The sequence below is a fragment of the Lepidochelys olivacea genome (assembly GCF_965140295.1).
Source record: "Lepidochelys olivacea isolate rLepOli2 genome assembly, chromosome: 6".
NCBI lineage: Eukaryota > Metazoa > Chordata > Testudines > Cheloniidae > Lepidochelys > Lepidochelys olivacea.
Window position 1 is genome coordinate 22,524,919 of NC_140416.1, and position 24,197 is coordinate 22,549,115.

Here is a 24,197-nt window from a genome sequence, read left to right on the forward strand (position 1 = left end):
GGTAAGCCGCAACTTCAAAATGCCGTCTGTCTATCCAGCTATTTTTTAGAGCAGGAGCACAAGCCCAAGTCTGTTGACCGGATTGGGAGACTTGCTGCCATTGGCTGCGTAGACGTACCCCATGTGGTTCAACCCCTAGAGATGGACAAAAAGACACATTGGCTAGGCTACCACTCCTACCATTACTGACACCACTGGAACTGAACTTGTGGTAGTAATCGTGGGGCATTTAAGAAGGGGGAAAGGATAGTGAAGGCAAGGCCGAAGCAAACTTCTGTTTGGTGTTACAAGTAAGAAAAAAAGACATCTCCACTAACGCTACACGAGTAACTGTGCAATTAATACCACTTTGTGAAGGCAACAAATAAGCCTGTTCCCTCGGACACAATGGATTGCTAAGTCAATGTTCTGTATAAGGGACAAGTTGGAGACCTTTTGCCTTAGCAGATCCCCATTGTGTTTGCGTCCTGCAGGCAGACATGGGGCCACGTCTGGGTTTGGAGATGAGAAGACACAGAAACCAAACCCAGGATGCTAGACCAGAAATATAATCTTTATTATTCATATGTGAGCAGCAGCATGACTCTGAACTGAAAAATAAATTGTTTTTCTTTACACAGACAGACAGATCCATCCACAGCAGCAGCAACGACAGTGAGAGAACCATTCATTGAGGCATTAGTATACACAAATATCAGTGAATAAACTAAAGGCTGAATCAGATGAATCTTCCTCCTCCTCCCTGCCCCAGGACGACTCCTCCCAGCATGCTTCATTTAAAGGAGAGTTAAAACAGTGACCAGTTGCTCGTTCATTCTCCAGGTCATTCTTATACAAACTGCCTCCACATGTCATGAGGCCTGGGGAAATGGCACTGTAGCTTTCAGACCTGACCCCACAGAGCATTTAGGAACATGCTTCACTTTAAGCACCTGAGCAATCTCATGATGGGTGTGATCCAACACAACTGAAGTCAATACAAAGATTACCACTGGTGGGATTACCTATGTGCTTAACGTTAAGCTTGTTCTTAATTGCTTTGACTGAATCAAAGCGTCAGACACTCCTGCTAAAGCACCTTTGACCACTCGATGTTCCCTTTACTCAGCCTGCTTGCGTGCTGGGAGAGGAGAGAAATGGGACAATGGAGCTACAGTAACTATATATATTTAGTTGTTTCTTGTATTTGAGCAATGTAAAATAATTAAAATCCTCCCTTTTGGAATGAGCGCCCTCACTGGTAGGATGGCAGAATGCAGGCTAGCGTACCCTTTTGAGTTATTATCGCTCTGTGACTGAGCAGGCAGAGCCCGGAGGGCCCCCCCGCCCCCCGAGTAAGTCTGAGAATGGGTTAAATGAGTGATGTGTGGTGTTTGCATTAAAACTCCTTAATAAGTCCCAGTGGGAGGTAGGAAAACAGAGCTCAACTGTAGAGTTGGTTTCTTCTGCCCTCCTTCTAATTATCTTTATCCTAGGGAAAATACAGTTGAGGTATTTATAGCTTGGGCTAACATGTTGGTGGAGTTTTCCTTGGAGCTAGAAAAGGCTGTTTGCTGCTAGCTGTCAGACTCCATTTTGGGTAAGATGGAGGGGGCCGACTGGCCAGACTCCATTGGGGTGGGGGCTAAGGGTCTATAGAACTGGCTACAGGGCCCAGGAAGGTCACTCCACATGAGGAATTCAGTCTAGTCAGAAGGCTGCTCCAGTTCTGGGGTGATGGTTGTGGTTAATATAGCTCAGGAGTTCACTTCTACGCGGGAGGCTGACAGCACTCACAAGCTCATCCCAGCTTGGAAGTTTGGTGTGGCTCAGATGCTTGTTCCAGCCTGGAAGTTTTGTTTAGCTCAGGAGCTTGTTTTAGCTGTTGGAGTTTACTCCAGCCCAGAGAGCCCAGCCCAGTTTTAGAAGATTAATTTGGGTTAGGAGTTCAGCTCAAACTAGGACCTGCAGCTGGTAGGATTCACTTAGAAGCCTTTTTGCCCTCCCAGGGGATTGAATACAGGGCAGCTGCTTCTTCATGAAGCTGCTGTTGGGATTTTTTTTTTTTAATTAAATGAACATGTTTCCTGTGGGATCTTAAATGAAAAATCCCTTATGTCCAACATTTGTAATGGTCTCCTGACTTCTTGTGCTCTTAATTCCATTAATTGCACTTGAGTCTGACCCACAGCTCATGTATAATGACTGTAGTGTGACACTGTATTGGGGACTGACCCAAAGCCCATTGTAGGCAATAAGAAGACTCCCAGTGACTTCAGTAGGCTTTGGATCAGGCCCTTAACCCTTCCATCTTCCATTCAAACTGGATCATCTCAAAATACAACCATTCCTCTTTAAATGACTGTGGAGATAAAATGGTGGTGGGCAGCAGTACAAACCCTAAGAGAGAATGGGCTGAAGCTATTGCCCAGGGCCTGGCTGAAAGCACAGTGGCAAAGTGCCGGAGCAGCAGCCATCTCTGTGATGGTGGAAGGAGGAAGCACCCAGTGGCAGAAGGGAGGGAAGGAACACAGTTTTCGTATTAACTGATTACATTCAGTGCGTCAATTAAGGAGTGAAGCTCGTCTCGCACATTCTCCAGAGAGTGGTGAATCTTCTGCGAGTTGTCCAGGAGCTCAATGCTGTGGGTGTACGGATCATATTTCACCGAGAAGGGTCGCTTGATGCGTGCCGCATAGCTTCTGTAGGGAGAGGGTAGAAGCCAATGTAATGAGTAGAAAGTGGCTGTGAGTGGGTTGAAAACAATGGGGGGCGGAGCATATGCTGCCATGAAATATCTTCAAAACGGTCTCTCTGCTTTCAATCACTTTCCATTTTAACTTTTGACAACTTCAAAAAAAAAAAATCTGCGCTTGTCCCAACATCAAGGTTATCCCCAATGACCGTGGCAGCGATGTAGTCTCGGTATATCCCTAGTGTATTTCCATGTATTGGAGTCACTCCTGGGATAATTTGTTCCTGCACATTTCATTGGGCTAAGATAACTCTGAAAACAAGGTTAAAATGTTGCCTTAAGTCAAACGTGAAAGTGAATTTCGTCTGGGAGGATGTTGGTGTAGATGACAAAGCACCATCCATTTTGGCATAGGGCAAAGTGACTAACATCCACAACCTCAAAAGGTATCTAACCAATTATTTTAATGGGAATTAGGTGTTTAAATACTTTTGAGGTGTTAGGGTGTTTGGAGACTGAGCGTTTGTGTTCATGGGGAAGTTTATGCTGGTAGAAGGCAGCATGTGAATAGAAACTGCTTCTCCATGTACCAGCATAACTCCTTGTGTGGACACTCTTATTCCAGAATAAGAGGGTCTTTTTCTAGTCTATCTTAGGTCACTTTGGAAGCAGTTTAAACTAAATCAGAAAAAAAAACCATACTTATTCTGCAATAAGAATGTCCTCATGACAAGATATACCTGTATAACTATAGTGATTTAGCTATAGCTGTATAATTAGACCAGGCTGACATCTCATGTAGAGAAGCCTTAAGTAAAATTTTGAAAAGCACCTTAGTGACTTCGGAACCAAAGTCCCATTGATTTTAATTGGGGCTTAGGCTCCGTAGGTACTTTTGAAAGTCTTGCCCATAGTTTATAGTCTGCTCAGGAATGGAATGGCAGCGAGTGTTGCAGGAGAGAGGTACATCTGGAGATCTGGAACCAAGAGTGGACCATGGGGAAAGAGAGGTTTTGTTGTCAGAGCTCTGCGCATGAAGGGGAAGTTTGCATAGCTTCTCTGTACAGCGTCTTGACTCAAATCAGTACTTCACTCTCAATTAGTAACCCTGCACCTGACTCCACATTAACCCATTGACTTCAGTTGTAGGTGTAAATGCTCAGCACCTCTCAGAAATCAGGTCCATAGCTGTCAACCTTCTAAAACCCAAAATGTGGGACAAAGACCTAATAAAGATCACAGGATAAGTTAACAAACAAAGGCCAAGATTGTCAGAATTGGGTGTCTGAGGTTAGGTTCCTATGCCAATATTTAGGCACCTAAATAAGTGACATGATTTTCCACTACTGAATAAATATGGACTTAGGATCCTGACATTAGACATCCACGTTTGAAAAACCGAAAAAAGCTTACAGTGATTGGGGAACAAGTTTGTTCTACTAAAGAGAGTATTTTTGATGAGGCCCAGTTACATGAGTCATTATTGCTGATGGCAGTAATTGACACTAGTAAACAGGTAACAGCAAGTTCATGTGGATAGAGGTGGACAGGGGACTGACTGAGTGGGATGATGAGCACCCAAAGCATAAGAGAACTAGAATAACCAATAGTGTTAAACATTTCACCTTGCTGCCAATATTTGACTGAGATCTGTAATACCTGGTTCACCTGCATCTTTTACTGATAGGCTTTATAGTATCAAGTAATATTTATCTTTCCTTAGGTTCTGGCACCCTCTTGTGGTCTTTAAAATGCCATTCACTTGCAGTTAATTTAGGGAAATGTACTATCTTCTCGACCTGGTTGAAAAATTTTCAACAAATCAGCATTTTCCAACAAGAAATGTCTGCCTGACTCAGAACAGGGACTGCCTTAATCACTAGGCTATTGGCTACACTGACATGGACGGGTCAGTCGGTCTCCCTTGGTTTTTTTCCACAAAAATATTTTTTCCCAAAGAAGTTCTAGTTTTGTTCCAATGAGGAATGCAACTATATGTCGAAAATTTTCATTAAATGGGGTTCTTGTTTTCTGGCTAGATGTATTACCTTCCTCTCTCTCCTAACTATGCCTCTATTGATCACCATTTTTCATTTTTACTCGGACTAGAATTAATAGCTCTTTGAAGGGTGGCTCAAGAGATAAAAAGAAGCTCTGACAGGGCACTGAAGGAGTTAACATTACTGACAATGGTGGTCTTATTGGAACTGCAGTGGTCTGCTGCAAATTGGGATAGGGAGAATCCTGGGGGAAAATATTAATAATTAGAAATGTGGGCCCTTTGAGGATCCATATCTCAGAACTTCTTGGAGATCTTGCTTCTCTTGGTGCATAGAAACACAACATCCCCTCGGTAGGTAGCTTCATGGATAACTAAATAGCTGCCAGATTGTAAAATCTTTTTGTTCAGCATCTACCATAATGGGGTCCTACTCCATAACTGGTGTGGTGTTGTGGAGTGCATTTCAGGGGCTGAGCTTCCCAGACAGTATGGACAGGGCACTGTGAAGCTCTTGTTATGCAAGGCTAGTTGGAACCTGCAGAGAATAAAGCAGATCTCTTGCAGACCTGACGCTTAGGCTCCTAAAAACCTTTGTGGACCTGAGCCTGAGTGATCCCTGAGCATCACAAGTGAGGCTCCTAGATGCTAGGGTAATAATAATACTAGTGAAGTAACCTCATGTTCAACTCTTGTGTAATACCTCAATGGCCTTTCAGTAGGATCAGGCCTTAAGGTATCTTCCACCAGTGAGAGACATTCTAAGCAATCCTCTATCCACACATGTGGGTTTCTCAAAACTGCAGATGGATAATTCGTTATCTGGCAGTAAGAAAAGAAACCTCATTTCTTAAAGAAGGCAGCTGAGAGTGCTTAAATCTTGGTTACTGAGTCCTGAAGGCCTGGAAGTGATGCTAGAATATTTTAACATATTCAGGGGTTCCCTAAAGATTCTGGCTTAAAAATGGCAGGTTCTTAGCACATTATTTAAAATGAAGCATTCCACCTTCAAGATGTCCTGGGCCTTTACATTGTGTAATATTAAAAAAAACCACCTTTTCTTTGCTAATGGCTAAAGGAAATATACATTTCCCCCGACACTAAATAGAAAAATGATTGTGCCCAGGAGAACACACTTACACTCAGTTTTTTGCATGGTCCAATAGACTATTCAGAGCGGCCCCCTACAGAGGAAGGAATACAGTCCTGCAGCACCTTCTAAACTGCAGCCAGATTCTCCTGCCCATCATGGGTGCTCACTACTCACACAGTTGTATGTTAGAGCTACCGGCCAACAGTGTGGTAGGAATAGGGCACATAAGCCTGAAGATCCCGGGGAAAACTGGGCCACAGACGTTGGGATCCCCAACCAGCCATGAGTCTGGTCTCTGCCATACGCTGCAATAACAGCATGGCTGGCAGATGTGCCATATCACCACTTAGTGTGGAGCTAGTCACTCTGTGACCCTTCTGATAGGAGTCAGGTAGTAGAGATAGAAGTATGCATTCCTTTAGCTCATTCAGTCCGCCCTCCATCTCACTGCAATTGACAGGTCTAATGCCTGTGAACGATTAAGGGTTGGACAGGTGGGCGCTGTGGCCTAGTGCTTTGAGCAGAGGTCTGGGAGTGAGAATTCCTGGGGTTTGGTCTTAGCCCTGCTGCGTGAGCTTTGCAGAATTGCTTTAACCTCATTGTGCCTTAGTTTCCCTACCTAAAACTGAGGCTAATATACTTACCTGCCTGTAGGGCCTTGTGAGGCCTAATTAATTATGGTTTCTAACGTGCTTTGAGGTCATAAATGGGGACTTTCAGCTAAAGTACCAAGTATTGTTATGAATGATGCAAGGAGGAAATCAGGCCATGATATAATTAACTGTGTGTACTTAGTTGCCCTGGTAGCATTTCCATTCTGGAGCCTACCTGAGTTTGTCTTTGGCATCACTGAAGCTTTCGGATACAAAATACACTGGCTGGTAGTTCTGATCCTGATAAGGCTGCACAGCAGCAGCATCTGGGTCAAAGTTCCGGACCTCCGGCTCCTCCGACAAGGAGTGCTGAGGAAAGCACGAACAAAAGCCAATACTTAAAGGAGGGGAAGGAAGTTTGTGTACATGAGAGAGAGAGAGAGAGAGAGAGAAATGCGGAAAGTAGATTAGCTAAAGAAACTGGAGGTATGCAGAGGGAAAAGGGGCCCTTTTCTGCAACGTGTCTGAGAAGAGAAGGACAAGGTAGGTTGAGACTTACTATTAGCTCCCCATAGGAGGATAGGAGCCCAGCTCCATAAGCTTTGATTATTCCATTCTGTTTGCAGAGCCCAAACTCCACTGTAAACCAATAGAGCTGCGAAGGCAAGAGAAAAACAAGCAAGGAGTCACTCCTCCTCCCCCTCCTCTTTATTTTCCTTTCACCGCCCCGCAGACAGTTCAGATCAGAGAACAGCCTTCCTGGGGCTGTTAGATGGGTTTGGAAGGAACCAGAGAGGTCACCGGCCACAAACCCCAATCAGATAACTCATACGCTTTGGAACACCTTGCATCTCTCTAGCCTGTCTGCCTACACTGTGCCCATCACTGTCATGTCTGACTTGTGTTGACTAATTGAGACCTTCTCAAGAATAAATCACGCCTTCATAGCTGGTCATGAGCTGCCTGTTCCCTCCCCCCCCTTTGGAAGATCCGAGGGGCATGGTGCCACCCTGTTTGGTTTCACTGCTGGAGGGAGTGAGACAGACAGCGAGTTAATGGTCTTATTGGGGTCCCCAATAGTATGGGGCACCAAGCAGTTGCTTGTGTTACAGGTGTTTAAGGCCAGCTAGTTCCGATGTGGTTCACGCATCTCTCTGAATAATGTACAAAATAATCTGGTTATATCACTGAGCATTCAGCATCAACAAAATACCTTTGTGAATGGGCCTTGAAGCTGAACTTGGTTAGGCAGACTCAAAGGAAAGGGATATAACGTAACCCAGCTCCGGAGATTTCTTTCGATGCTATACAGTAAATCCCACATCTTTGACAGCATGATGCCAGTTGATACAGAACCGTGAGTGCCATTGTCCATGAAACTTAATGTGTGGCCGGGTGAGCTCTGCTCAACCTTGGCCTTTTGTAATTGACCTCTATCACTGCGGGTGAGGTAGACTGTGTTCACAGCATTCACTTCAACAGACGCTGCAGAGCCCCATGACTAGGCCCTGCATGTTTCATGGGTGGTAGGTGACGCTCTGGAGAAGGCCACCTAAGAGGGGAACCAGAACTCTGTGTTCTCCACTCACATGCTCCAGTGGTGTCATGCAGCATGCCGTGTGGGAAACAAGCCAACAGAGGCTCCCCGGTGACACATCTGCCCTTTGGACTGAGCGAACATGACGGGAGAGACAATGAAGACATCTGGAGACAGGACATTAGTGACTGATCTTAAGGCCTCTACCGAACCTATATGGAACTCAGGAGAAACTGTCCCATTTCCTAACTAAACCACATCCTCCTGAATCATCCCAGCCACTAATACCCAAGAAGGAGAAGGAGCTCACCAGTTCTGCTAAGGGAACAGGGTTCCCTTCAGAGTAAAGGAAAACTTACCGTTGCAAGTTTTTCAATCTCTTCCTCAGTGGCTCCCAATGATGCCAGGCCAATATCCTAGGAAGAGAAGGAAGAGGGTTAAAGAGTAGACATGGTTTGCACCCAGAGCCATTTCAAACCAGTCAGTTTCGCTAATGGCTTTGGCTTCTGGCCTACTCAGATGCCACTCATTTGATGGACTTCTCACACCACCCGCTAGTCAGCAGCTCAGAAACCAGCAGCAGGGTGGCACTACACTAATTCTGAGCTCGGCCTGTAGCAGCTGCTTCGGTATCATTTCCTCTAGCACCTCACGCTACAGAGGCTGAGAGTGCAGGGGGAAGAAGCATGATCTCGTGGTTAAATCACCGGGCTGGGATTCAGGAGATCTGGTTCTATTTCTTGGTTTGCCACAGACTCCTTGGGCAAGTCACTTAATCTTTTGGTCCTCTGTCCCCCATCTGCAAAAGAGGGATAATACTTCCTTTCTCTCTGTCTTGTCCATTTAGTTTGTAAGCAGAAATGATACCACACCTCACATTCCGGGCCCTTGATGGCCTGTCTCCACCTCCCTATCCTCTCTCATTCAGTATCAAGATGTCAACTTCCGCCTCCAATCAGCGAATGTCAGGCTGTGTCAGCCATGTGTTACATTTTCAAACAAGGACCTTCATGCTTTCTTCCAAGCTGACCCTCCTGCTTGGGAAGAGCTCCCCATAAACATCTGTAAAGCTGCCTCATTATTTTCCTTGAAATCTGTCTTTAGAACTTTCCTTTTCCACGATGCTGACCAAAAAACGTGAAAACAGTTTGGCTACTGGTGCCCTGAGAACACAATCTATCATGCTGACCAATACTGTTTCATTGTTTCCTTGTACTCCCCCAGCTGTCTACAGCCCTCTGTCATATTTAGACTGTAACCTCTTTGGGGCAGAGCCCTTCTTTTGCTCTGTGTTGGCATAGCAACTACACAACAGGGTCCTGGTCCATGACTAGGGCTCCTAGTCAATAGTGATAAAAATATTACTACTACTAATGATTTAGGTGGCCAGTTACCCATCAGAAATGAACAAAGAGTAAAAAGCACAGCCTGAAGTAGAGAGGGTACAAACAACCTGTGGACTGAAATACAGTCACACCATGTCTTTGAGGAACAGTTACCAAGAATGAATATGTTCATAAAATGCAAAGTTTGATTTGTGGATAATTGGGGTGGGGAGGCCTAAATCCATTGGATAAATTGTTTGCTGTGGTCGATATTCTGTCCAGCTCTAGTCCGTGATTCTATAGCATGCCCTACAATAACTCCTGCTAGGGCAATGCTAGGAGTAAGCTCCCACACAGCTACTATTCCCATGCCATTCCCAACCATACTGCTGGGAAAAATTGGAAGTGAACTGGCTCCCCTATAGCCAACATAACTACACAGATCCCTGAGTAACCCTGGTGGGAGAAATTGGGATTGGAATAGATTTGAGTTCTCACACCATTCCCTAGAATGGCTTCTGAGCATCAGGACCCATTGCTGGGCTTTCAGTGCAAGGAACCACCTGCCCTAATTACCTGGGAGAACTGTGCGAACGTCCTGTCGGCCAGCATCGGTACGTGCCCCAGAAGTTCGTGACAACAGTCCCTTCCATTGGAAAGAAAAGAGGAAGGATGGATTAGTCACTGCTAGAGGGCTGAATCCCATTTCCTGGCTATACACTGTGTCAGGAGCAGTGTGAGGATAGGGAAGATTCTGCATTGTACCCAGCAATACTCACGGCTCTGGGGAATGCATGGGTGAGGATGCATGGCGGATGTACTGCGTACACTGGAATACCCTGAAGGCCAAGCTGGATAGAAAGTCACGTGCAGACAGCAGGCCAGCCACAGGTCGGAGCTGGAACCCAGTTCTCTCTGAAATAATCCAAGCCACCACTTATCTATTGGGCCCTACCAAATTCACGGCCATGAAAAACGTGTCACAGACCGTAAAATCTGGTCTCCCCCTGTGAAATCTGGTCTTTCGTGTGCTTTTACTCTATAGTATACAGATTTCATGGGGGGAGCCCAGCGTTTCTCAAAGTGGGGGTTCTGCCCAAAAGGGAGTTGCAGGGGGGTCACAAGGTTATTGGAGGGGGGTTGCGGTATTGCCACCCTTACTTCTGTGCTGCCTTCAGAGCTGCGTGTCTGGAGCGGCGACTGTTGGCTGGGCGCCCAGCTCTGCAGGCAGCAGCGCAGAAGTAAGGGTGGCAATACCATACCAGGCCCTCCTTACCTCTACTCTGCTGCCTTCAGAGCTGGGATCCCGGCCAGCAGCCGCCGCTCTCCAGCTGCCCAGCTCGGAAGACGATGCCACCGCCTGCAGCATTGCAGAAGTAATGGTAGCAGTACTGTAACCCCCTCCCCTACAATATCTTTGTGACCCCCTCCCTGCCCCCCCCCACACCCCCACACACCTACACACAACTCCTTTTTGGGTCAGGACCCCTACAATTACAATGCCATGAAATTTCAGATTTAAATGGCTGAAATCATGAAATTTACTATTTTTAAAATCCTATGACCGTGAAATTGACCAAAATGGACCCTGAATGTGGTAGGGCCCTACTTATATAGTGAAAGTCCTTTGAGCCGAGTCTCAGGGTGGGGTGTTCATTAGTCATGATAGTATTATCAGCACTTACAGAAAAAGCGATGGTACTGTAAGTGAATGTCTTCAGTTTTACCTTGGCAGACCTAGCATATGTACTTGCAATAGGCAGCAAATTCCCTGCAAGCCAAGAGGACATGGTGACTGGGCAAATGCTGGAATTCACCACTGGGTACAATGGAGTCCATATACGAAGAGTTCAGTGCTTGGGCTCTCAGTCCCAGCCCACACTTGCCCCTACATTCCTTGAGTTGATTTTCACTCCTGTGCTGGGAACACACATTTCCACTCTAGACCTCCCCACAAATCCTTCTTTGCACTTCTGACCTAGAAGCCCATGCCTCAATGCACTGACTCCTGCCACCATCCTGAATTCTCAGACTGGGGCCCAGAATGCTCGCTGGCTCCCTCCCTCCAGAGGAGTACACATTCTTGCATGAACCCCTTCCCCCCCACTCCTGGAGCACACTAGACCTCTCCCTCATTTGTACTACCCTACAATCCAGTTCAGGCTGTTGGCCCCCATAGCAAGCACTTCTTTATCCTAACCTCCAGTTCCCTCCTCCAGACTCACACTCTGCCTTGCAACGCACCCCAGCCATTCCATGGATTTACATGCTGATACCCACGACACTGTGATCCCACTCCTGGCCCTGGAATGCGCCCACACCCACCTTTCAGGAAGCGTGAGACATCCTCCAGTTGAGGAATGTTGTTCTCGCTGTAGCCACAGAATCTCTCTAGCAGGTGAAAGGCTTCCAGGTGCTCTTTGCAGGCATGAGTCGGGTACAGACTCTTCAGTGTGGTGTAAACCTCCCTCCTTCAGAGTGACAGATGGGAGAGAGGGTGTGAATTCAGGATCTAGCCCTACCGGCCTTTGTTGCTCCTCTCATCAGGACAGACAAGACCCAGGACACATTCTGCTGGAGTTCCTCTCCCTGTTTTTGTTTGTGTTTTTGTTTTTAACCCTTGAGTTTGTATCTGTTTACACACACATGCTCGAGCACATGTGCACACGTACACTCTCCACCCAAATGCTTCTTGCTGACTGTGTGAGTGGAGAATTCAGAGGGCACCTTCACAGGGACAATTCCTGTATCTGAAGATAACTAACTCAAGGCCAAGGGTGCATCAAGAGAGTTCATTCTATCTGGGAACAAAAATCCAGTCCCAGGGGCTTTATCTGTTTAAAAAAGTCACACTAGTGATAGACAGTTAAGAGAGACAGCAGAGGGACAATCCAGAAAATACACATCAGCAGCTCCCCCTATCAGTCATCTTCTCATTAGTGGTCCTTCCCACCATGGGTAAGTCTACATGGCAAACAGAAACCTGCAGTAGTGAGTCTCAGAGCCCAGGTCTACAGACTCAGACTCATGGGGCTCACGCTGGGGCTCTAAAAGCAGCAGTGTAGACGTCGTGGCTCTGGCTTTGAAGCCCGACCCTGTCCCTAGGCTTGGAGGCTCACTGCTGTAGGTTTTAAAACAATTTAGACATACCCTAAGTGGAGCCTCTGGAAAGAATAAGAAGTGGACCTGTAATGGACTTTAGGTACAGCCCTTAGAGAGGAGGAGCCGCAGAAATTGATTTATTTCAGAGTAACAGCCGTGTTAGTCTGTATTCACAAAAAGAAAAGGAGTACTTGTGGCACCTTAGAGACTAACAGGGTCAGGTTTTCTCACACGCTGCACCACTTTCTCTGAGTTACGAACATTAGCAACATCTGATGTTCTTGTTCTTTAGGGATGGGCCTCCTGGACCCTCCCACTTAGAATTCCCTTAGCTCCCAAGGAGTCCCTTGCAGACAGTCAGAGCTCTTTACAGAGAGGCAATTAGGCAACATCCACACCTTCATGATATATTTTTTAAGACACTCCACCACAACCATTCTGTTCTCAACTTCCAGTACTGGCCCCAGTATAAACGCACTACTGTTTTCTGATTTCTCTATTTGCCCAAGGCACACTCCCCCACAGCTGGTCAATGGGACAAAATCTTTTATTTCTTTCATGGTTCCTAATTCAGCCGGATGGAGTCAGAAAGGATTTTACATTAAATCAACACTCACCAGGTAGCTATCTCATCTGCCCTGTACTCCACTCTAGGGATTGGCTCCCCGCTGCAAGGCAAACATGGGGTTAGGGGCGATGGGAGATGGGGAAACACAGTAACAACATGCTATACACTCTGGGGCCCCAACCTTAAGAAAGCTTCCCCTCCCTTTGAGAAAAGAGCGCTAAGTTTACGATGCACAATATCTCCACACAGTATAATATGGATTAGACAACTTTAAACCTAACACATGTCTAGCATATGGGGCATAGGGTTAGCACAAGTCTAGTAGGAAACATATGGGTCATAAGTAGAGTTGGGCCAAACTTTTTGATCAAAACTTCTTTTCAGCCAAAAATGCAGATTCAGTGACACCAAAACTTTTAGTGAATTTCTGTCAAGCTTGTTCCGTTGTTTTGATCAAAATGAAAGCTAAAAAAATTCTAGAAAAATGGAAACTTTGTTTCAAAGGTGCCTTTCATTTTATTTATAATTTTTTAAAAATATATTATAAATGCTCAAAATCAAAACAAAATGTTTTATGGTGGGCCAAACAAAACAACATTTTACAAGTATTTTGATTTACTGAACCTGTCAAAAAAACTTCATTTTTGTGCCCCCCAGAAATTATTTTTTTCTTCAATTTTTCAGACTTGCCAGCGAAAACTGGAAACGCTATTAGTTGCTCAGCTCTGGTCATAAGGCTAATTAGAGCCACAGCTAGTATATGAATGTAGGGCTAGCATGGGTCGACCTGGGGCTTAGAACTGAACATAGGGCTAGGGGGGCTTTAAACTAGCAGCCACTGCGGGAGCTGCTAAAGAGTGAAAGCCTGCACGTATGCTCCAAACATATGAGCCTCAACGTAGCTTGAAGGTAAAGAATCAAGGCAGCAAGGGCCGTAAGGAGAAGCAATTCTTCTATTGCCTTTACACCAATGCTAGAAAGCTGGGAAATAAACAGGAGGAATTAGGCTCATTTGGTAGGAAAAAACTGATGACTGGTATGACTGAAACCTGGCGGGAGGAGTCACGTGACCAGAATGTTAAAATCACTGGACAGCCTATATTTCCTTGACAGGGTAAAATGTCTACACTTGGCGCTCGGGGTGCGATTCCCAGCTTGCGCACACAGATTCACACTGGCTTGATGAGAGCTAGAGTGTAACTAGCATTGTAGCTGTGGGAGCATGGGCAATGGCAGCATGGCTAAGTGGTGCTGAGAACATGCCCACAGGGCTCAGGCCGGTTTGGTCTTGGCACAGCTAGGCAGTGCCACTGCCCATGCTACCACAGCCATGTTGCTGTTTGGACTCGTGCTAACGCTCATCAAGCTAGTGTGAGTCTGTGTATGCACACTGGGAATCGCAGCCCTTGCTCATAGGGTAGGCTTCGCATGAAGGGGAGGGAGCGACACGCAGCATTAAAGATACTATTGGCTACTTCAGTTACTGACAATTCAGAAGGACGGGAACAGGAATGATTATGGATCAATGTTCTAAGTGATAAATCACAAGAATTGTATAAATAGACACAGACACACACACACACACACTTGGTGCTTTAAGATGGACAATTCCCCAAAGCTGACAATTATGAGTAAAACTGAGTGGGAGGGGAGGAAAATTTTAAATATCAAAATGTGACTGCCCACAATACCACAAGAAGTCTTTTTTTGTTAAAAAAACATCCTGGAGAAAAGGAAAAAGAAAAGTAGCAATATATATAGAATAGAATAGAATTACTACTTTTCTTTTATATATATATATATATATATATATATATATATATATACACACACACACACACACACACACACACACACACAGACAATGGGGAAGTTGATAGCAATGAATACAAATGGACAGTTAGAAAATGCAGATGATTGATAAGGGAAGCTCAAGGTATCAATGGAAAATGTGTGGCCAGTAGAGGTAAAGATTTCCTTCTTATTGCCCTTAAATATACTAAAACAAACAAAATCCTAACATTGGGATAGACCTGGTGATAGATAAGGATGATAAAATTGTCAATTATGATGTAGAAAAGGCAGAAGTATTCCATAAATAATTTTGCTCTGTATTTGGAAAGAAGCAAGATGATGCATTCATGCCTTATAGTGATAATGAAATAATTTCTATTCCATCAGTAACTAGGGAGGGTGTTAAACAGCAATTATTAAAGTTAAATGGTTAACCGATGGTTAAAAGGTAATTGTAAATGGGGAATCATCATCTTGTTAGGGGAAGTGTGGCCCCCAAGGGATCTGTTCTTTGCCCCATGGTATTCAATATTGTTGTCAATGATTTGGAAGAAAATACAAAATTATTGCTGATAAAATTTGTAGATGACACAAAAATTGGAGGAGTGATAAAAAATAATGATGTGGTCAAGTCGGTTATAAAGACCAATCTGGATTGCTTGGTAAGATGAGCTCCAAGTGCAATGCTGTAACTAAGTGGGTGGGCTGAGGTGGGGTGGGGAATGCATTCCTTGGATGCATAAACAGAGGAATATTAAGTAGGGACAGGGAAGGTACATTTGTATCCAGCATTAGTGAAACCATTGCTGGACTACTGTGTCTAATCCTGGTATCCATGCTTCAGAAAGAATGTTGAAAAATTGGAAAAGGTTTAGAAAAGAACTACAAGAGTGATTTGAAGTCTGGAAAACATACCTTATAATGACCTAATTAAGAAGCTCAATCTATTTAGCTTATCCAAGAGAAAGTTTAGAGGTGACCTGTTTGCAGTTTATAAGTACCTTTATGGGGACGGGAGTTCTGATAGTAGGTGGTTCTTTAATCTAGCAGAAAAAGATATAACAAGATCCAGTGGTTGAAAGCTAAAGCTAGACAAATTCCATCTAGAAATAAAACACACATTTTTAACAGTGAGAGTAATTAACCATTGGATCAATTTACCTAGGGATGTGGTGGTTTCTCTATTACTTTAAGTCTTTAAATCAAGACTGGATATCTTTCTAAAAGAGATGCTCTAGCTTGGACTAAAGTTATGGGCTTGATGCAGAAATTACTGCATGAAGTTCTATGGCCTGTGTTATGCAGCAAGTCTGTTCTGGCCTCAACATCTATGAATTAATGAACATGCAGATTTTTAAACATGGGAGGAAGCTGAAATGAGTGCAGAAAGCAGAGGAACTGAGAAAAGAAATTGGAAAGGGAGAATGGAAGGGCAAAATAATGGACAGAGAAGATAAGTTGACAGAAGACAGATTTATGGAAGTAGCTTAATGAGTTCCCAGCAGGTGGCACTGTGCGATGAAATTGCTCCTACACATACGTTTGGAAAGTGTCTTACTGCTTATAGTGGAAGGCAATTTCTGCTATCATTTTCCTTCGCTGCCGGTATGCTTGGTCAGAGAATCCCTGTGGCAAAAGGGAACAGAGAAGAAGCATTTAAGTTAGTTAACATTTCATACAGGAAAGTTCTCTCATTTCCCACACTACCACACACACACTTAATATAGGCCCTACGGTGTGGGAGATATACACACCCGCACATTAACAGTTAGCAACTGCCCCTCATTACAACAGAGGCCCCTCCTTTCATACCCATAGGGAACTCCATTCCCCATCTCAAAGTGAGAGCTCTGTATTCTCCTTCTAGGGAGAATTGGGCCCTGCCCCAATCCAGTGTATGTCCTGTCTGTTCATTTTCTGAGAAGCCAGGTCCTTCAAGCCAAACACAAAGTATCTTTACTCCGTCTCTGGGAAATGGATTCTGAAACAGAACCAGTTAAAATTTAGGCTGGATAGCCATGACAATTTCCTCAGAAGTGAGATCTTTTGGACTGGGGAATAATCTCCTTAGGAATGTAGTAGAAGCCCCATCTCTTGATCAAACTAGACTAGACAAAGCACTGAGGAATACAGTATCCTGCAGGAACTAAACCTGTACTGGCTACAGGGAGATAGACAAGGTGGGATTACAGGTAGTGCTAGGCCAGAAATGGTTTTCCCATCCTAGGAAAATGTTTGACACTTTGAAAATCTTTTTCCTTTCCCAATTTGGATGAAAAGTCAGAATCTCAAAAATATTCATGTGCTGACTATCCCACAAAAGTTTTGGTTCAAGTCTATCAAAACAGTCCCTTTTTGATTTTTATCTTTTTGTATTTTAAGCCCCGCTATAATTAGCTTAAATTTCAAAATGAAAAGTCCTTTTGAACAAACAAACAAGCACCCCTGCCCCAAATTTCTTATCTTCAAAATGGGACATTTCAACAATTTTGAAACTTTTTTCAAACATTTTTTTTTAAATTAAAGATGACTCCAAATGGACCTTTTCCTGAAAACAGTTTTTTGGTTTTGCAGAATCAACATTTTCTGATGGAAAAATATTTTGTCAAAAAATTCCCAACTAGTTCTAATCACAGGTGCTTTCCATTTCTCTGCTTCTGTTGGAAGACACATGGCTGGAAATTGAGGATGTCTGAATGCACCAACTCACTGGGTGATCCAAATCCAAGTCTGGGTCAAACTTGGTGACCAAGTGGTGACACTTGTCCAGTTCAGAGATTTTTCTTGGAAACCAGTAAACTGTAAAGAGAAATAAGACCATAGAAGTGAACGTTAAGCTAAGTATATCTCATGCCAAGTGGAGGAGATAGTCATAGCACACACATGACCTGATGTGGCACATGCATAAACACATGATCACGTCAATTCCAAATGATTTAATTGCTCATGACACCGCTGTGCTTCAATGACTATGCTCCATGACTGCCCATGAGCCCGTCGTATGGTACACCTATCTCACAGCCAGATATAATAAACTGACCTCCATCACATGAGCAAACATGACTTCCCTTTCAACCTCCCAGCACAATGACAGTTTCTGACACAAGGAAACTACTTGGAAAAAAACTGGCTTTCACTGTTAGCAGCTTCACCCTCCCAAGGGTAAAATAATACATGGTCACTGTAAGACACCTAGGATCCTGCATTACCCCCACACACCTCTCACTGCTTCTGTTGATGAAGCTCAGGTACACCAAGGATTAGGTGATAAGGGAACAAATCCATTTTACCAGCCTTCCCAGGCTTGAATGTACATAGGGAACAATCATCCAATGACTTGGACCAGGCTATTCACCTGCATCGCTAGGTCAGAGAGAGATCATGCATCACTGATCAGCTAACACTGAAGGGACGGAATTACAAGGAATGCAGGGAGATAATAATGGCCCCAGATTAGCAGAGTGATACCCAGGACCCAAGGCATATGATCTTCTGACGCCAGGTATAGTAAGGAAAGCCCCCATGACTGATCACTTTTCCATCATCCCATCTTCTGCTCTCCTTTCTCTTTGTGTCTGTTGGGCACACTTAGCCAGAGTTGTTCCCTATCTAGTCCAAATATAAAGGCTGAGCCAATATCCTGTTTAAATCACTTACCAATTCTTGGAGTGCTGGCATCTCACCAGGAAAAAAATTAAAGCTCTTAGTGACTTTTCCTGATGAACCTCCAGGGCTAACTTACCCTTACCACCCACCTAATGGCTGCTCCTGGAATGAAAGCTGAGAGAAAGAGAGAAATCCTCTGATCTTAGTGCTGTATCAAAGTAGAATTCTTGCTCAACTAGAAAGGATTCATTTTACTAGCCCTTAGAGACAATCAATTGGTCGCTAGTGTCTCTCTAGTGTAGAAAGAGCACCCTCCAAACACATGTGGGGTTACTGACACATGGATAGAAAGGTCAGAAATGTAAAACAGACATCTGGCTAGAATATGCAGGGTGGAAGCTGTACAGTGCTAGGTGTTGGGTATTACATTTCTAATCCTGATGCTCTTCAGACCTGGAAGAAGGAATCAGACACCTCTTGAAAGGGGTGAAGGTGAGAGAGAAAAGATGGGATCTGAGGAGCTTGCTGGGAGGAGTATTCTGGTCTAGTCTAGTCTATTCAGACCCCTGGCATGTGAGTGCTGAAATCCCTGGGCCATGGTTGCTAAATTTCAATCTTCATGTTTGACTTGGGGGAAAAAATAAAACAGCTGAAAGTTCCTTACATTTGTCTTCCTTAGTGCTCCTCACATCTTCTGACACCCTTTTGATGGAGCTCATGAGAGTGCTGACATCAGAGCTATGGACTTCACACCGTACAAAATATTCCAGCTCAGTGGTCCCGGCCCGAGGCTTCCTGCTGGGCCTTGTCTCCAAGTGGTGAATTTTAGCTTCGAATGTCTTTAGAGGGTGGAAGAGGGGAAAGATATAATGTAAAAATACAGGCGCTGATAACATTGCATTGCAAACATTCCAGCGGGTGAAATTAAAGTGGAGAAGAAAGTCCAGAAACACAAGCTCTTTTCAGGATGCCTGTGGGGTAGGAGCATGGGTATTTCTGATCCTGAGCTGGGAACTCCTGAAACTAGAACAGGACACTTTCCTGTTAATTCCATCCCTTTTGTATACTGTAATGTGAGTAGGTTGAAATTCTATGACTGAAACATTTTCCCATTACAAAATGCCATTACATCATAATGGACATTTTCTGCAAGATTAAACCGCATTTTGTAATGTCAAAAATTTTGCGCAATAAAATGTGAACCATGGTGACGTATTTTTCAATTCTCCAAATTGGGAGAATCAAAATGAGAAAAATTATTTTGAAACAAAATGTCTCATTTTGAAATGGTGATTTGAAACAAAAATTTTGCTTCAATTTAAAATGTCAAAAATTAGCCTTTCCTATTTGAAATTTTTAGAATTTTTTTAATGAACTTTTTCAGTATTTTGGCTTTCACTCTGATTCGGGTAAAAAGTAATTTCTAAATGGCGGCATTTCCTGTAGATGGAATATTGCCCTCCTCAGACTGTTCTAATTGTTTCCAAAGTGGCGAGGCACCAAAGTCAGTCAAGAAGCACAAGTTCTCGGCTCAGAGTGCGCAAACAAATGGCTGCAATTTGTTGTAGTTGCAGAACCTTATTACTTATGTTGAACAGCTGCAGTACACATAAGGAAGTGACATTCCACCAGTACACTTCCTATCTCTCAAATGCCTATAATGGGCATGGAAGTCAGCCAGTGTTACTCAAAAGGAAGCAAAACGCGAAGTGAGGATATAGCTTTCATTTACCAGGCAGTGTCTGTCCTGTGCACTGGCCAAGGTGCTGAAATAAAGACAGTGAAGACACTGACAATGCTATACATCATTTATGAGTTGTCTTTTCTCTCTGAAAGAGCTACAGGGTCAAACGCACTGAGTGGCTCTCTCTTTCCAAAACACAGTCAGTTTTTCATATGTTACACCCAACTCCTCTGAATTCCTTAAGGATCTTATACCACAGCTACGAAATCTCAGTCAAGGAAATTCCTTCACAGACTCTTGTCAAAAAAGCTACCGGGATCTCTCAAGAGTAATATGAAGAACCACCACCTCTGTCCTTTCTCACCACCCACACGAGCCAGCAGGTCTGCATGCTACTTCCACTGTCTTCCCATCCCCTCTGAGCCTGGAAGCAATATTCTCACTCTAATCTCCAGCATGTTAACAGGTTGTGATACTGGTTGGCCATTGGGCTGGCTCACAGAGCATTGTGATTGGTTTAGCTTCCCTTCCAATACCTTGACTCCTGATACATGGAAGATCTAATAATTAACTTCCTTCAGCTCCATTTGTAGTTAATTACTAGATACTTATGAAATCATAAATAATGGGAAAGATTCCTCCTTTGGCTCCTGTTATCTTTGTTACCCAACAAAGGGAAGGCAGCAGCATCAAAGGAGATCAGCCAGTGCTCATGCTGCCATTGGAACATCTTGCTTCTTGAGAAGAATTGGAGCTTGGCCTCATGCCCTACCCTCCAATCTCAGTGACAGAGCTAGGTGTGCTGCTGGGTGCTTTGGGTACTGGAGAATCCCAAAGCACCCGCTACGAGATCCCCAACAACAGGTACGAACTGGCATAACTCCATTGAAGCTAAATGGACCTAAGATGAGTTACACTAGGTGCAGATCTGTCCCATCATTCTAATTCTTTTATTAAACATGAAAGAGAGAGCCCCAAAAGTCAGATATCTTAACAGAGTTTAACTAGCTTATAAATTAGTCTGTTTCTCACTAGCAGCACTCAAGTGGCTCATTTTCTCTGCTGTCTCCAGACTAACTGAATGCAGGTGCAAGCTAGAGTTTTAACTCAAGCTATCACATCTTTTGCTTATTCCCCAGGCATTTGGATATAGGAAAACAGACTTCATTTTAGTGCATGTGCTGAAATGATTAATTTAGATGGAATAAAGGAGCCCAAAGAGTTAAAAGTGTTAACATGACCCTGGAACGCTCCAACATTAAACAGTTTTAAACAGTTTGGTATACAGAGACCTCACCATGACGAACACTTTATTAATTTTAAAAAAACATTTTATTAAAGATATAGAAAAGAAAGAGAGGTAAAGTATCAGAAATGTAAAGTATTAAGTAAGGCTTTTATTGTAACATCCATTGTTCCCTTTCCCTTTAGAAGTAGTGAGTCTTTGGAAGGAAAAAACAACACTTCATTGACAGTCATTTAGATGCTATTATTGGTGGCAATGTCTGTCCTTCTGAGGAAAAGAGCAGAAGTTAGTTGTTATTGCTTTGGTTGTCAAAGTCTGATCCTGCTTCCTTTCAGACAAAACAAAATGAACACAAATAAAAGGGGGGGGAAAAACAGAAAAGATAGAAAATGCAGTTTCTGTCTCTGGTGTTTAATCTTACTTGTGTCCTTACCAAGGGGGAAAAAACAAGCACCGCACATGGTCTTATTAGCCACTTCAAGACCTGGGAAACTTGTACCAACATCTGGCTGTCTGGGGCATTGCTTTTAGCTGCCTTTCTGATCTCAAAAAGAACAGGAGGACTTGTGGCACCTTAGAGACTAACAAATGTATTAGAGCATAAGCTTTCATGGGCTACAGCCCACTTCATTGGATGCATAGAATGGAACATACAGTAAGTGTTCTCCTACTGGTTTTTGAATGTTATGATTCCTGATGTCAGATTTGTGTCCATTTATTCTTTTGCATAGAGACTGTCCGGTTTGGCCAATGTACATGACAGAAGGGCATTGCTGGCACATGATGGCATATATCACATTGGTAGATGTGCAGGTGAATGAGAGCCCCTGATGGCGTGGCTAATGTGATTAGGTCCTATGATGGTGCCACTTGAATAAATATGTGGACAGAGTTGGCATCGGGCTTACAACAATGGGGCAAAAAAGACAAGTTTGACCAACTAAACCAGACTCTGATTAGACAGAAGGAAAAAGGAGAGATAGATAGATATGCCTATGTCCCACTCCATGGCAAAAGCTGGAAGCAGATGGGTTGGCTCTGGGGAGGCTGGTGCCATGAGCAAGAGGATTTCACTTCTAGGTCACAGGATTGAGGCAGGCCTCAGGTTGGTAACAACTGAGAGTTAATCTGATTGCTGTTGAATGACCTATGTGAAATGAGTTTGGTGGCCTCAGTCCTGCGGACAGATGTTGATGTCATCAAGCTCACTCCTACAACTGGCATCTCAGTGGGGAATGACTACTGAAATGATATCAGTCTGAGAGGTGGTCCCTCCAGTTAGGGCGAAGGTCCTTTGGGGGTAGAGGGATGCGATGGGAAGCTTGCTCTGCAGCTGCCCATGCTGTACCTCTGAGCATTGCTTGGTCTCCAGGGATATCCATTTGGCATCTTTCACCAGCACTTAATTCACTCAGAGATAAAGAGCGGAGAAGGGGGATTGGCCCTTTGCATCCACAGGAAGGTTCTGACAGCTTCCTGGATGTTTTCCCTGGTGCAGGGAAATCTGGCCCTTGCAAACCCACTTCTCTGGATGATGACCCAGCCCTTTCTGAATCTCTGAGCTCTTCAGTAGAGGAAGAGCTGTGATTTTTAGTTAATCAGAGGCAGAATGAGGAGAAGGAACGGAGGCAATGTCACCGATAAATTCAATTTAGGACCATGTTTTTGAATGTACCTACCCACCTCTCTATTACATTGTCCCCCAATAATCAATACCTTAGCATTAATCTGACAGCTCTGATTGCATTACCTATGCGTTGGCTGCATGTAATGCATACAGCAGAGTGAAACCAGCCTCCCTGCAGCCTGTTTCATGATGAGGCAAATGTCATTACACCCGTCTGTTTTCATATCTTGTACCTGCATTGCCAGAGGGATCTGAGAAATGAATCTTCCCCAGTTGTAACTTGACACGCTTGTGGCTTTTAAAAAAAAAACTTTCTCTGTGTCAAGCTGAGAGAGCACTTCTGCTGAGAGAGCTTCTCATGCAATGAGTAAATTGCCCCAAGAGGAAGCAGGTGCCGTTTGAATAAAAGCCACCCTGAGCTCTTGCCTGACTTTTTAAATTGTTCTCTGCTGCTTTGGAATATATTTTACACACACACACACACACACACACACACACATACACACAGACAGTGTAAAATAAATACCACCCACATCTACTAAGTGCAGGACACTATAAAATTCACAGGATGAGAATCACACGGCATCTCATGCCAGAGAAGTTGTAAATTGCATTTGAAATCTGTTGTTGATGCGCTTCTGAGCCTTTTCTGGCAGCCGCAAACTTCCTAGAAAGAGACAGCAACTGTGACCAAGACCAACAGGGCTCTCAAATGCTTGCCTTATGGACACTTCTGGTCCACAGATCCCACTGCAAAGGCAATATGCTACAGGAACCCAGGGTTAAATACTGTTAGTTGATACATTTCTATCCTGCATCCATCCATCCTTCCACAAGAGATACAAGGCTGCTTGTGGTCATTAAAGATCCCAAGATGCTTTCCATAAGATTAGAAGAGGTGTCCTGATCAAATTTTAGTTTGGGTAATTACTAACTAAACTCCCCCACACACACACGCAATTTCAACTGAATATTTTTTCTTTTCTACCTGTCCTCAACTGTTTTGTAGTGTTGCTGTGTATTGTTAATGATGGTCAGGTTTCACCCCCAGAAGTGGCTGCATTTCACCGGGGACTAAGGTGTTACGCACACACATACATGCATATACAACCTAATTCTTGTCTCATTCACACCACGGAAGACAATGGAATTAAACCTATATAAATGAAGAGACTCAGGCTCATGATTTGTAATCTGCTTTTTAAAATTTCTGCATGAAAGGTTCTATATAAATTCCAATCATTATCTTTGACAACTGGCTAAATAAGCAGAATTTACCTGTGTGAGTTTCCATCCCTGGTACCAATGTCATAGATAATGCTACTTTTAACTGGGAAAGCCCAATTAAT

The 24,197-nt window shown here is 43.9% G+C and overlaps 1 protein-coding gene across 1 annotated transcript in view; it reads right to left on the reverse strand.

Annotated features, from left to right (window-relative positions):
- Window positions 1-546: 546 nt before the first annotated feature.
- The window catches only part of TH (tyrosine hydroxylase), a 32,186-nt gene continuing 8,535 nt past the window's right edge, over window positions 547-24,197 (reverse strand). Inside the window, exons 3-13 of the mRNA XM_084630735.1 lie at window positions 18,956-19,130; window positions 17,396-17,484; window positions 16,244-16,311; window positions 12,941-12,991; window positions 11,547-11,692; window positions 10,001-10,136; window positions 9,798-9,867; window positions 8,256-8,312; window positions 6,919-7,014; window positions 6,595-6,728; window positions 547-2,681 (exon numbers count right to left, since the gene is read on the reverse strand). Coding sequence (XP_084486861.1) covers window positions 2,522-2,681; window positions 6,595-6,728; window positions 6,919-7,014; window positions 8,256-8,312; window positions 9,798-9,867; window positions 10,001-10,136; window positions 11,547-11,692; window positions 12,941-12,991; window positions 16,244-16,311; window positions 17,396-17,484; window positions 18,956-19,130 — 1,182 coding nt within the window. The 3' untranslated portion in view covers window positions 547-2,521. The remainder of the gene's footprint in view (window positions 2,682-6,594; window positions 6,729-6,918; window positions 7,015-8,255; window positions 8,313-9,797; window positions 9,868-10,000; window positions 10,137-11,546; window positions 11,693-12,940; window positions 12,992-16,243; window positions 16,312-17,395; window positions 17,485-18,955; window positions 19,131-24,197) is intronic.